The sequence below is a fragment of the Gymnogyps californianus genome, chromosome Z, assembly GCF_018139145.2.
Source record: "Gymnogyps californianus isolate 813 chromosome Z, ASM1813914v2, whole genome shotgun sequence".
NCBI lineage: Eukaryota > Metazoa > Chordata > Aves > Accipitriformes > Cathartidae > Gymnogyps > Gymnogyps californianus.
The window spans coordinates 58,789,484-58,803,106 of NC_059500.1; the positions used below are offsets into that span (position 1 = coordinate 58,789,484).

Genomic DNA, 13,623 nt, shown 5'->3' on the forward strand with positions numbered 1-13,623 from the left:
ATGATATGGATTCCCATAATAATGTAGCTCATTAAAGGAGAAGAAATGGGTCTAAAGTACAGGAGCTTGTGTCAAAAAGAAGTGTGTCTGCCCTTCCATTTATATTATGAAATAGAGACATTTTTGTTCCTTCTGCCTATACTTTGTCCTAAAACAAAGAACTGCTGAGAAAAGAAAGCAGGTTGTGTGCACAGGTACTACCCTTAAATAAAAGTTGCTATGATCTGTGTTCTTTCTCAGGTTTTCTTCTCTTTCCACCAACAGAAATTTAGCAAAAAACATCCCGATCAGAAGGTAGAAAGTAAAACAATTTAGGTTAGGGCTGACTACAGCATTGCTTTCTACCTAGTCTAAAAAGCCACGCTTTGTGGAAGTATGGTAGATGCAAACTAGACTAACACATACACTTCCACTCCACTGCCAAAAGCTCACAAGGGAAACAATGAGAATGCTCTGCACCACCAAAATAAGTAATACATCTACAAAATGTTCTTTAAAGTTTGGAAAGAAAATAATTGTGAATATATAAATCAAAACCTCATTCTTAATAGTAGCCCGTTATAGCCATTCTGGACTAAGGCTGTAAGAGAATCAAAGTTCGTGGGGAGACAGAAAAATTTTATTATATCAACTGGAATTGATATAATATAATTGATATTTGAACAAGCAGGTAAGCTTTCAGGCATGGAAGTTCTGATCTAAGGAGTTATTTTCAAAGTCAAATACAAGTAGGGGAAAGCTGAATTAAATTTTTGTTAAAATCAGATTATCTAAGAAAAGATAGTTGCATCAGTGTGTGTATGCATACATACATATATATATATACAGACATATATATGAGTATACGTATGACTATGCAAAAACACTTTCCTATATTTGAAATTTTGCAAAAGATTAAGATTCTGTATTTTTAAAGATAGGATACAATTACCTATTGGATTAAACTCATGCATCCTCATGCCTGGAGGTAATTTCTTCTCCTCGATGTGAATATTCTCTATCTTCTGATCACTTGTATTTGTTACTGTCACTTGCACAGATACCATACGATCACCAAAGATGCCTGGCTGTCTTGAGAAGTGATAATGAGCTGCTAATCCTTTTCCACTCATTCGATGAAGCAGCTCATGTGTTTTTCTTGGCACAGAGACTTGGGTAGTGACCTGTTAAGTACAAAACAACAGTTGGTGAATGTTGTAAGTGAAGAACAGATAAAATGACAACTAAATATTGCACTTTTCACTCTGCTAGAGCGCCTGCTTTCTAGTCAGAATTTTAGTGAACTAGAAACACGTAAGGACATGTTCAAATCCGTAAACAAATTTTCGTAATAAATATCAGATAGCAGAGCCTAAAAATAAAATTTCTGGTGCTGAGAAATTGCAGCTTTAACTTTGTTGTATTTGCCTCACTTTCCACTATAAACGTGTTTTCAATATTTTAACTCTACAGTTATCTATTAAATTATCAGAGGTTTTTTAAGAGTTACAGTTAAAATAATTATGTTGTTTCCAACAAGAAGTCTCTTTCCATTCTATGCATCAGAACTCAAGGGTGACCCCAAGCCCACTGCGTACTGTGAAAGTATAGTGAGAAATTGTCGTCTTCTCTTGTTAAAAACACAAAAAACTTTGCCTAACAATTACCAGTTAAATACTAAAATCACAGTTGTATAGAGCAGAAGGATTTTGCCACTTTTTTAATAGTCTTGCTGCCACAGCAGTAAGAGAAATCCCAAGGATGTTTGGGTCCACTCTATCCTGAAGAAGTAGCACGAATAAAAGACATTCAGCATGCAAACAAATTCCCAGAAGATATTGCTGATAAGGAAATCCGTAATCATGAGTTCAAAAGTGCAAAAGTAAGGAATATGCAGAAAAGTAAATTTGAATTCTTCAAACAAGTTTTAAGGAAAGGCTAGGAAATTACATGAAAAGTAACGCCACACAAACAGAACACGGAGACTGAAAAAGCCAAATGCTCAGCATGAAAATCCCATTTGTCTGGTCAATGTACTATGAGCTACTGAACTTTGTAGTATATCTGTTAGATATATCTGTTTATCTCTTTCCACTGATGAGTGTCCATCTTCTTTTGCCCTACCCACAGCCCTGAACGTGTAACTAAGTGAAAGAGACAACTGCAAATAGCAGGATGTTCAAGACTCCAAGCAGCTAAGCAAGGAGAATAGGCTTTTATCTTGCTTTCCCTACAAAACTCTTACAGGTTGCTACATTTTCCTGACCGCCACATTTAACATTGAGGGGCTGATCTGAAGACTTAGTGAACACTTCCAGTAATATGAGAAGCTGGTAAGAGCTGGGATTTAAACCCACGAAGTGTTACAGAAATGGGAGAGTATCTGGAAAACATAAGGCTGTAAAGAATCCTGTTGAAAAACTTTAGAAATTAGCGAGCACATAACAAACTTGATCTTCGTCTCTGAGCATCAGTTTCTGAACTGGAAAGCCATGCTAGTAATATCTATCACCTCAAATGAGTATCTGTAAAGATCAACTAATAAATGTTTAGAAGTGTGAGCACTACATTGATGAAAGCTGAAGAAAACTACATGAGGAACTGAGTGACTGTGTATTCAGAGGTGGCTTTGGAAGGTACATTAAGTTTCACACATATTATACTGAATGAAGAAAAAATAACGAAGGAAAAAATGCAGAAAGGCTTCCCATTCCCTCAAAACTCAACCACTATGTGACTGTGATTAGAACAACACATACCAGATGTGATCGAGCAAACACCTCTGCAAAAACTTCCGCATCAGATTTCACGTTCAACTTTTTACCTAGTGTTGCTTTCTCTAACACACAAAACCTCTGGTATCAGGTTTTTTTAGAAACAAATTAATGATCTACCAGTAACCTTCAGTGTGAAGACTAAAGGCAGTTTCAGAATACGTCTGAACTGAGGAAACTCCAGAACCCCAACTTCGAATCTGTACAATTTATTAATACTTTTAAAGTAAATCGGTGAAGTTCAGATATTTTCTCCCCCTACAAAGATAATGTAATGTTCTCAGGGACAACATTTTTAGTTTTCCTATATGATTAGAAGAAAATACAGCTGTTTACGATAGAACACATAGCCAAATATTTAAATTTCTGTCTCTCTTCAAATAACAGTAGCAATACCACTTGAAGAATACAGGCACCGTATTTTCAAACTGAGTCAATTTTTTCAGCCCAATTACTGATCTCTGACAAGCACGAAAATATCTAATACTGTCCTGGTTTCGGCTAGGACAGAGTTAATTTTCTTCCTAGTAGCTGGTATAGTGCTGTGTTTTGGATTTAGTAGGAAAAGAATGTTGATAACACACTGATGTTTGTAGTTGTTGCTAAGTAGTGTTTATACTAAGTCAAGGATTTCTCAGCTTCTCGTGCCCAGCCAGCAAGAAGGCTGGAGGGGCACAAGAAGCTGGGAGGGGACACCGCCAGGACAGCTGACCCAAACTGGCCAAAGAGCTATTCCATACCATATGACATCATGCCCAGCATATAAACTGGGGGAGCTGGCTGGGAGGGGGGATCGCGGCTCAGGAACTAACTGGGCATCGGTCAACGAGTGGTGAGCAATTGCATTGTGCACCACTTGCTTTGTATAGTTTAATTCTTTTAGTATTACTATTGTCATATTATTATTATCGTTATCATTGTTTTTCATTCCTTTCTGTCCTATTAAACTGTCTTTATCTCAACTCACGAGGTTTTTTTTTTCCTGATTCTCTCCCCCACCCCAGGGGTGGGGGGCAGTGAGCAAGCGGCTGCGTGGTGCTTAGCTGCCGGCTGGGGTTAAACCACGACAAATACTTTTGTCCAAGAACACAATTCAGTGAAATTGTACAAAACCCATAATGACCAGGTATCTTTTTTACTCCTTTGCCATTTTACATGCACAAATATAGGATAAGATTAGGGTTACTTTTATGTAGCTTATCTTTAAATTATATTTATAAAATAATGACTCCTGTGACATCACATGACCAGATTTCCAGCTAATGCAAAATGAATGGAAAAAGTACGCATTGTATGGACCTTCACAGTTCCTCAAAATTCAAAACGTCTTTCAATACAAAAGCCAAACTTTAACAGATTAATACTCTGCTTAGATTTCTAGAAATAATTGACAAGGTCAAACTCTCAAAAAACAACTCAGTTGTCAGGAAATAAGAAAGGAAGTACTTCAAATAATAAATACCTTATTGGTACATAGAAAGAGACAATAGCAGTAAGAGGTTATTAGCAGAGGCACACTAGCACCTGTTACTTAAACCACTGCTGAAATAATGAATAAAACTTAAGTTTTAAGATGTAATTTAAATCCTATTTTTAAGTTTAAGCTTAGCTTTTAACTTTTAACATTTAATTCGATTTGAGCTGGACACGCATAATAGAAAAGTTATACAGAAAAGTTATTTCATGAAATGGTTCACCCATTTTTCATTAACAAGCTTAGGAAGTATGTTTTATTAATGTTAAAACAAGTATTTTAAAAGTACACTAGCTTCTCTGTGTTAACATATAGCTGGTTTTATTAATACTATTTATTAATAGGAATGAAAACATAAAAAGTTAGTAGTCAGAAGTCCGACATGTAGATACAGATGCATACACATATAGCAAAAATCCCTCACTATACTTAAATTGTAACACTGACTCAAATTTTACTGAAACCTTCCTGTAATTTTTAGAGATTTTAGTCTATGCCCCTTTCAGCATTACTGCTCATGTTTCAGTCATAATTTCACTTGTGAGCCCATTCACTTTTATTTTCAATATCATAATATACAGAGCAACAGACATGCAAAGGACAGTCAGAATAATGACATTACGTTTAAACCATCTTCCTTCCCGTAGAACATTAATTTTCAGTTGCATTTAATGTGGCAGTACTAGAAATAAATAAATGTATATATGCTGAACAAAGGAATTTAGTTCTGGAAAATGAGAATTCTCAAGCCCTCTACTTGCTAGCAAGGGTTGTGAGCTGGCAAAGGTTGGTGTGACTATAATGCAGTCTATTTAACAGTTGCATCAGTCTGGTAAACACAGTTTTTTGTTTTAATTCTAAAATTTTTAATGCATACAATTGCAATACTTAAAGAAACCTATAGGGCAGATACCTGCAATCACTGTGGGGTTAAAATAATCCACCACAGAGTTAACAGAACAAGAAGCATCCAGTAACCAGGAGATAATCCCCTACAAATCTTACACAGCATATGTTTAAATAATAGAAGTCGTTTGTGTACCTTTGGATGGTTTATGAAAATAACCAATCAATTCTGCAGACACAACATTATTTCTAAAGGAAATCTATGTGACTCATGATGCCTGCAGATACACAGAGACAAACCACACATATTTTATCAGTTTATTACAGTAAGCAAATAAGCGTGGAATGAGAGTGCACATAACTGTCTACTTAACGCTTACTGAAACATTTATAAGAGCTGTTATCTCCCTAATAACAGACAGACAGTGTGCAATTTTAGAGAGGAGAAAAGCTTCATATTTTTTAACACTTCACTAAAAAGTAACTGAAGAGTGTAAAATGAAAAATACTCTGTGCAGTTAGCTGGTAATGGACCATATTATCAACTCAAGTTAGATTTATAGGATACAAACTAGTCACTAATAGTTATTTTATGACATAGCATGTCTGCTTTTTTTGGGTGAAGATTATTAAGATTAAACTTGCAAAACTTTTTTTTTTTATACAGCTGTTTAGAATGACAGAAATAAAAAAATTAACATATAGACTGTTCTCCCACCCCATTTTGACTGAAAGCCACCAAAAGTCAGCGTAGGGACTCCACAGTGATATCATATGGGAACACTGTATTGGTACGAGTCAGACTAGCCCCCATGCTAACTGCACATATTGAAAGATAATCCATCACCCTAAAAGAAGCTGCAAATATTTTTAAACTAATTTTTATGTAAGAAGAAGAAGGGCAACATTAGGATTTTGCTTTATCACAACAGAGCTGACTAGTTACAAACCACTGAATCCTCTGCACATGAACATGCTTCTTTTTGCCAGCTCAGTAAGTCCTTAATAACTAAGCTTACGTTAATACAAAAAACTGTTTTCCATATTTATTTAAAATAAAAAGCACTACAGGGTTTATTAAACCTAGTATAGAAAACAGAGCTGGACAGACTTTACTGTGTGAAGTATTATTATTATTAAGCACAAAATTATGTCTGTTGTCTTTTTTCTTTTGTATTTGTTCCTTAGCTTAATAATGCTGTAATAATAAACACAGATTAATTTTTTATCCTGATTCAGCAATGAATATATGTTTGGATAAAACATGTATTATTGGAAAAAAATATTTGCTTCCAAGAATGATGATAATTATATTTCTATTCCTCTAAATTACATTCTGTAAAGCGGTGGACTGAATCATTTAATCTAAGTAGCCCTTCTACTGCCCTCCTATTGGCAATATCCATGACATAATCCAAGAATTACCTACTGAGCTGTGAGAGCTATATCCTCTCTTGCACTCACTGTAAGGTTATGCTCCAGTAACTCCACAACAGCTAAGAGAAGGGCTATCACGTAGCCCAGCCACATTCACATGATCTTTCAACTGAAGCTATGAGAGCAACTTAACTATAATTTTATAGTACTAGGAGAAAGATGGAAAATCAGGCAAACAAAGGAAAGACTGTTTACTGGCAGTAAACAGTATATTCATGATCTTTTGCTCCATTACTAGTTACATATTACTCAAAGTCACAAGGCAATGTCTTCCTTATACAGCTCTTACAAAAATAAACAATTAACAATTCATAAAAAGATACAATAAAAAGCAAAGAATTGCAGAAAGAATGTCAACATCCTACTCTGCATTATTTCAAGAGGCTGTAGCAAATCCCAACATTAGAGCATACTTAAGTCACGCTAATATGGATTGCCAAACTAAGGACAGCGTCCCTCTGACAGGGGGCAGGGAAACCAAACAAGCAAGCAAGCAAGTTCGTATTTTCTGCAGTCTAGAAAAACAACAGGATACCACGATTCAATTTGGGCTAATTTATCAAGACATACAGACACTTGAGGACATCATGTCAAATTCTTGAAAATACTTAAAATAACTTTCCACTAACGGCACATTTAACTGCTCTACATCTACTAAACACCTTCTAAAAGCCGTATCTGCTAGGAAGTCCTTCAATTTCTAATACATCCTGACTCCCTTCTTTTTGCATTGTCACCAACTTCTAGGCTCTACACTTCCCTAAATGATTAATATGTCAATGAGGCTAATTGAAAATTAGCATATTAATGCTCATATCTTTAAACCAGTATTGTTTCAGACAATTTCAGACATTAGAAAGTCAGTTCCAAAAATTCTTACTGAATTTCAACATTGATACTTTTGTCTCTAAAAACTTGCAAGGAAAATAAAAATAAAAAAACCCTAAGTAACTCCCATTGATTTTTAAATCACACGGAGATGAATCTCAAACAAAAGAGCACTTTTATTATACTGCCCATAGTCTGCCTCTGTAAGCCTGCCAAAATTAATCCTTTTCTCTGCCTTTTTTTTTACTCTAATATTTGTATGGTCTCAAATAGGTATAAAATCATCCTTTCACAGAGTAGCGTGTTCAAAGTAATCTGTTAATCTAGAGATGATAAAAATCTTCTGTAATATTAAATTATCCTTTTTCTAATATTTTTATGTCCCTAAGATTTTTCTATGGTTCTCTTAAAATATAACCAACTAGACTGATTTCCAGTAACTCTGTATCAATAAAAAGTATTGCTCTTAGAGCATAAAAATGACTACATGATAAAGGAACCAGAATTAGGCCTTAACCTGGAGTTCATGAACAGCAGAATACTCTATTAGCCCCACACCAGATTAATCAAGCACTTTTAAAACTGAGCGTGCACTTGTTTTGTATTTTATGTGTAACTGGGGGCCAGTGAGACAGATTGCATTTCGCATGTATAATAGACCTTAAAGCTTTATATTACAACAACACATGGTTTTGTTTGAGATTTGGCATCTTTGCCTTTTCCTTCTGCTGAGCATAATGAATCACATGAATAATCCAATGAAAATATTAGTGAAATCTTTTAAAAAGCCACACAAGAAAGAATTTCAGTAGCAACAAAATGGGCATATTCTCATGATTAACTCAGGGTAATTACGAAAACATGAAGGAAAGGGCTGAACTCAGTGTCATAATTATGGGCCACAAACCCTGGTAAAATTCAGAAGTGCACATTCTTCCCCATAGGGTACTCTGGGATCACCAGTGGACTAAGAAAAGGGCTTAAACAGATACTAAGGGAGAATATTCTTTTAACTGCATTTGCAGAAAATTCCTACACTCAAGGGCTTAAACTGTATCCCAATCCAGGTTTCAACTTCTAAAATAACGGTGACCAAATCAAATGGTGAAATTCCTATCTGTGCACAGGAAACCTCAAGATCTACTATAATTTTGTCCTATGTACTCTTCTATGAAGTGAAAAGCAGATGGTCTGGTGGCTGATGCACGTGTGTGACCTTCATCAAGCAGCATGGTATTTTAAACTCCTTTGCAATAGTCATTAGGTGTTTCAAGGAAAAGGCATTCTCCCAATATACAAACAAATAATTTACTTGAATTTAGTGATTCAACCCTTCCACTGACCACCTAACTGGAAAGTCTGAGGATTACTTGAAGTAGTTTAAGAATTAGAAAAACAGAATAAGCCCCACCTTGCATCCTAATTATGAATTTGAAATAGCGGATGCTGCCGAGAGGGATTAATATAGACTTTGGCATTGAGTCTAAATGACTTAAAAGAAGTTCCTATAAATAGTTTCTAATATATTATTTTGATTTTGGCAAACAGCCAGTACTCTAGAGACCTCTGAAGTGAAAACATACTGAACCCTACTGGCTATAATGTATAATTTTACAGTTAGGGTTATACTATAACAACTCCTGCATATTGGTTTCTTCCAACAGAAGCATCTAGTTCAAACCTTCCCCCAGAAAAGGACTTCTTGTGTCAGGATAAGTGTATAATATAAGTTGAAACACTTACTACACAGTATTACCTACAAGCCAAAGTGAACTCAGCCTATAATACGCTGTATTTGAAATCTAGCACAGATATTTATGAATGCTAAAATGTAAATTACATCTTTGCTGGCTTAATACAATTATATGTGAATCTTGGTCACTATATTTTTGTTGAAGAATGCAACATGCTGGCTTCTATCAGGATGATCTAAATGCACAGTAACACACCTGCCAAAAATCTGAAATCAGCACTGAACCTGCTGCGCATATACATCTATATTAGCACTTCCTCAATGTGGGTGCAGAATCTCTGCATGTACTAGAATACATCTCTTATACATGATATTGATGTGCCAATTTTTCCCAAGCCTTAATTCATTTTACACATAATGTTTTAACCTGAAAAAATCCATATTCCTTAGTTTGTGAAAATTACAGTTGACCCGAGACCATTGCTAAAACAGAGCTTTTCTGTGTTTTGTTTTCCTTAAGCTTCACTTTTGCCTTAAAAAGAATGAAAAAAAAAAAATCTCATACAGTTTGTAGTCTGTTAAGAGATAAGGAGGTTTACTTATAACCAGCTACCTTCAGTTTCTTTGTTTAAATTTAAAAGCACACTTCTTTTTTTTGGACTCGGAAACAAAATTCGTGGCATCAAATGACTTATTCAGCCTCCACGAGGACACTTCTTCTCACACTCATTAAGGAGAAATGCCACTTAATCCCATCCACACACAGCTCTGAGTAATGTAAGCAACAACATGCACAGCATACCGCAAACAAAAAACCTCACCCTATGGATATCTCTAATAAAGGCTCTACTGTACAGACACAGATCCTGAATGTAAACACGCTGCTTTACACAGTAGCTGCAGCCATAATTAAGTCCCTCAGTTGACAACTGAAGCCAAATTAGGGAGGTAATTTTTTCTCATCTACTTTTGAAATTACCTTGGTACTAACTAGTATAAAGCATTTCTGCTACTATTGTCTAAATCCTCCAAAAGATTGTTAGTCAACTGAGCACAAACGTAGCAGCAGGAAGACTGTGACAATGACCATTTATTAAAACTTTGGCCGTTTTAAAGCAGCTTTTAATACACAAATGTATTTAATAATAGTTTAAATTTATGATTTATGTAGTAAACATATGTTCTAATGCTGCTGGTGTTACAAAGCTCCTTCAGTGGAAATGGTAGAATGATTTTTGTACATTTTTCATAAAAACATTCCAAACTAATAATAGTAAAAATTTGTACGCAAACCTTCTTTTACAGCCATGAATTCCTACACTCCACTATACAACTAAAAGATCTATTTTACAGCTCTTACAAATGTACCTTTCCCCAATTCTTCTGGCACCTTCAAATCAAGAACACAGATGCTAGGGACTAGAAACACCAAGCGACACTGTATGCAGCCATATAAAGATGGAAATGTTTCCTAATCCAAGTGAACAAAAGTTGAAAACGAAAACTTTCATCAACTGCACAGCAACCAAAACTAATTCAGGAAGATTCCAGAACTGCCTTTTTTAGTCTTAATACGTGAAGGCACTGTTCACCAAGTCATTAGGAGAAAAACATGCAAAAATAAGGTGAAAGTTTGCCACTAAAGTGAGCTTTTTAAAACCCATCTCTCTGATGATACTATGTTTAATCACAGCATCGTTGAACAGCCTTTTAAAGAGTCATCTGTCTCTCTAATATCCTCTAGAGTCTCTGGTATAACAGGACTAAAAACATTTCTACATGATTCTGGTGTGAGAAAACAGTGGCACACCACTTATCAGCTTTTTAAAAAAACGACCTTAACACGAGTTTGGAGGCAGGCAATGGAGGGTATCCCACCTTCCTGCAACTGTTAGCAAGAACTTTTAGAGTACATTAAAATACATCTGTATTGACATAATTTAAAAGATTCCAAGTCATCTTACTTTAACAACTGCAATGTCCTTGCCTTTCACTTATTTTGTACTGGTAGCCTACAAGTCATGTGGCAACATACTACTGGTCTGTGGCAGGAATGATACGCTCTAACAGCAGCAACACCTCTCAACAAGGTGAGTTAGCCCCATGCATAGCTTTTACCTTCAATGACAAAATATTTATTTTCCCAAACAAGTTTTAAGTTATTCTTAACATTTTGGGACAAAATCTCAATATTAGAATTTGAATATCAGGTGTTTCATTCCATGTGATGATGACTCTTCATGTAAAAGTGACAAGAGGGAGCCTTACATGCATCAACCAAGACTTGGTTATTTACTTTTTCAAATATGCCAAGCTAAAAAACTATGACTAACAAAGTTTCAGAAATCAAGACATTACTTAGTTATAAAGCATTTGCTCCTATTTTCATCTATATTTAACAAGTATTTAATTTCAAGGCTTACAAACCCTCAGGATGGTTAGATATATGTGGAACTGTATATAAGTAAGTTATAGGGCAAATTTTGATCCTGATCAGCAAAGTATCTTCCGGTGGAATCTTAGGCTACCCTTTATATAGCTCTGAAGTTGTGGTTTTTGTGCAATCCAAGCTTCAGTTAGGCACAGACCCATCAAGAAAAAAGGTGAAGAAAACCAACTTATGCCCATCATAACATCGTCATATGTGAAATAATTAGCTGTATTCACAAGTAGTGATTCATGTACTTAGAAGAGCTGAGACCTCACCATCACTGCATATTGAAATCCATAAGCTGTCCCCCTCTGAGAGAGAAGGTGAGCTTCAATAAGGAGTTTTCAGCAGATTCTCTATACATTCTGAGTGAAGAAATAAAAAAATCTGCTTCTTCATTTGGGATTAGCAGAATATGCCAATAAACATGCTGATAAAGATATGGAACGACATAATTTAAAGTTATGAAGGACCTCTATGGGTTTTGAGTGTAATTCCTCAGTACAAAAACACAAAACCCCAAAACCCCAAAACTATAATCAGTCATACAAAAAAACCTGTGCACAATCTGTAGCTGTAGCTGAAGGAGGCTTCTAAAAAAATATGCTACAATAGCATGAATATTTGAATGCAGAGAATATGAAAAGTTGTATTTTTATTAATTCCTAGCTAAGAGCTCGAAATGTTTCTTCCTACTCTGATGTAGTCCTCAGAATACTTACCATAGTCTCACAATGCTCTGCTGCACATGACATGCAAAAGTCTTAACATCAGGAAACTCAATTTTCTACTTTATCAGTTTTATATATAATACTGGGCAAACAAATATGAAATATTACAACTTGTTAAACAGCTATCACATAGATAGGTTTAAAGAAAAAAAAAATTCTTGCTGCACCCTAAAAAAAAGTAATGTTTTAGGTAAACAGTTGTAATGAAGTTGAACTGACTGTTACGTATAGTTAATATATGTTACGCAAGAAAATGATATCGACAGCCTTCTAAGTGCTGTATAAATTCACATTCTATTTCTATTATAATTCTGCTTTTGCAGTTAAACAAACTTTGTCATAGGATCATCATTTACTGTGACCCTCTGAAAATAAAGTGAACACTGATTAGCACATTTTCTGGCACATGTCGTGTCTCTGTCACTAAACAATGTCTTAATTTTAAATTCTTGTTCAGAATCACTGCTTTGACAACTACTGTCACTGTTCAAGGTCTGCATGAAGCTTCAAACTGCATATTATCACCCATTGACAAACTCGACATTTTATGAAAAGCCCCTTCTCACACTGACTTATCCTCCTTACCCTCTGTAAATAAGTAACAATTCATTTTATAACCTTGACTTTAAAGTCCAGCCCTTCCACCCTCTTTTTTCTTCTTCCTAAACAAGTGACAAAGAACAAGGAAGCTGATTGAAGGGGTCCATTATGTATCAACTTAAAGAAAGGCAAAGTGATTGATGAAACTAGCAGTCACCTTCACTGCTAGCTACTGCACCTGTATCCTTTTTGTCAAATGACCTGAAAATCCTGCTGACAGTTTAACATTCACCACAAGGATACACTCTCTAGTACTGTAGTTTTGAATATTTTCATTTGCTCAGAAATTCATGGGAACATATTTTTAAGATGGAACTACACATTTAAAATTAGTAGCAATTTGTATTTTCTTCCCACGTACCTTGTGCTTTCTAGCTGTCTACTTGGCAAAACTATTAAATAATACTCGCCAGTAAGCTGGCAAATCACAGCTCCTCTGCAGGTGTCACACAGTTAAATCGTTCACATTATGATCACCATTTCAGTAAAATTTGGCAACAGTGATAAGAGAATCTCAATTTCCTTACCACAGAAGAAAACCCGTTTCCAGGTTTCAGACTAAGTTGCAGAGATTTTCAGCAGCAACCATTTAAAAACAAAAAAAACCCACTTTTTTTTTTCGTTATTATTTTCAGTTTTTAAATAGAATATGGCTACTTTAATACAATTCTGGGTTAGCAGATCAAGGAAAACTTTCTTTTAGGCTCAAAAAGATGATTAAAAATGCCAACTCCAAACCATTCCTACGGTACTGAAGCTGGTCTACTACTCTCTGCATGAAATAAAATTTTCAATGGGAAAGTGACAACTGAGAGGCAGGAAAATCTCAA

At 35.3% G+C, this 13,623-nt stretch overlaps 1 protein-coding gene across 3 annotated transcripts in view; it reads right to left on the minus strand.

The window, feature by feature from the left end:
* The window catches only part of AP3B1 (adaptor related protein complex 3 subunit beta 1), a 165,735-nt gene that overhangs the window by 30,517 nt on the left and 121,595 nt on the right, over positions 1-13,623 (minus strand). For all 3 annotated transcript variants that reach the window (XM_050913722.1, XM_050913721.1, XM_050913720.1), the window contains one exon: positions 932-1,163. In XM_050913722.1, the coding sequence (XP_050769679.1) occupies positions 932-1,163 (232 nt within the window). The remainder of the gene's footprint in view (positions 1-931; positions 1,164-13,623) is intronic.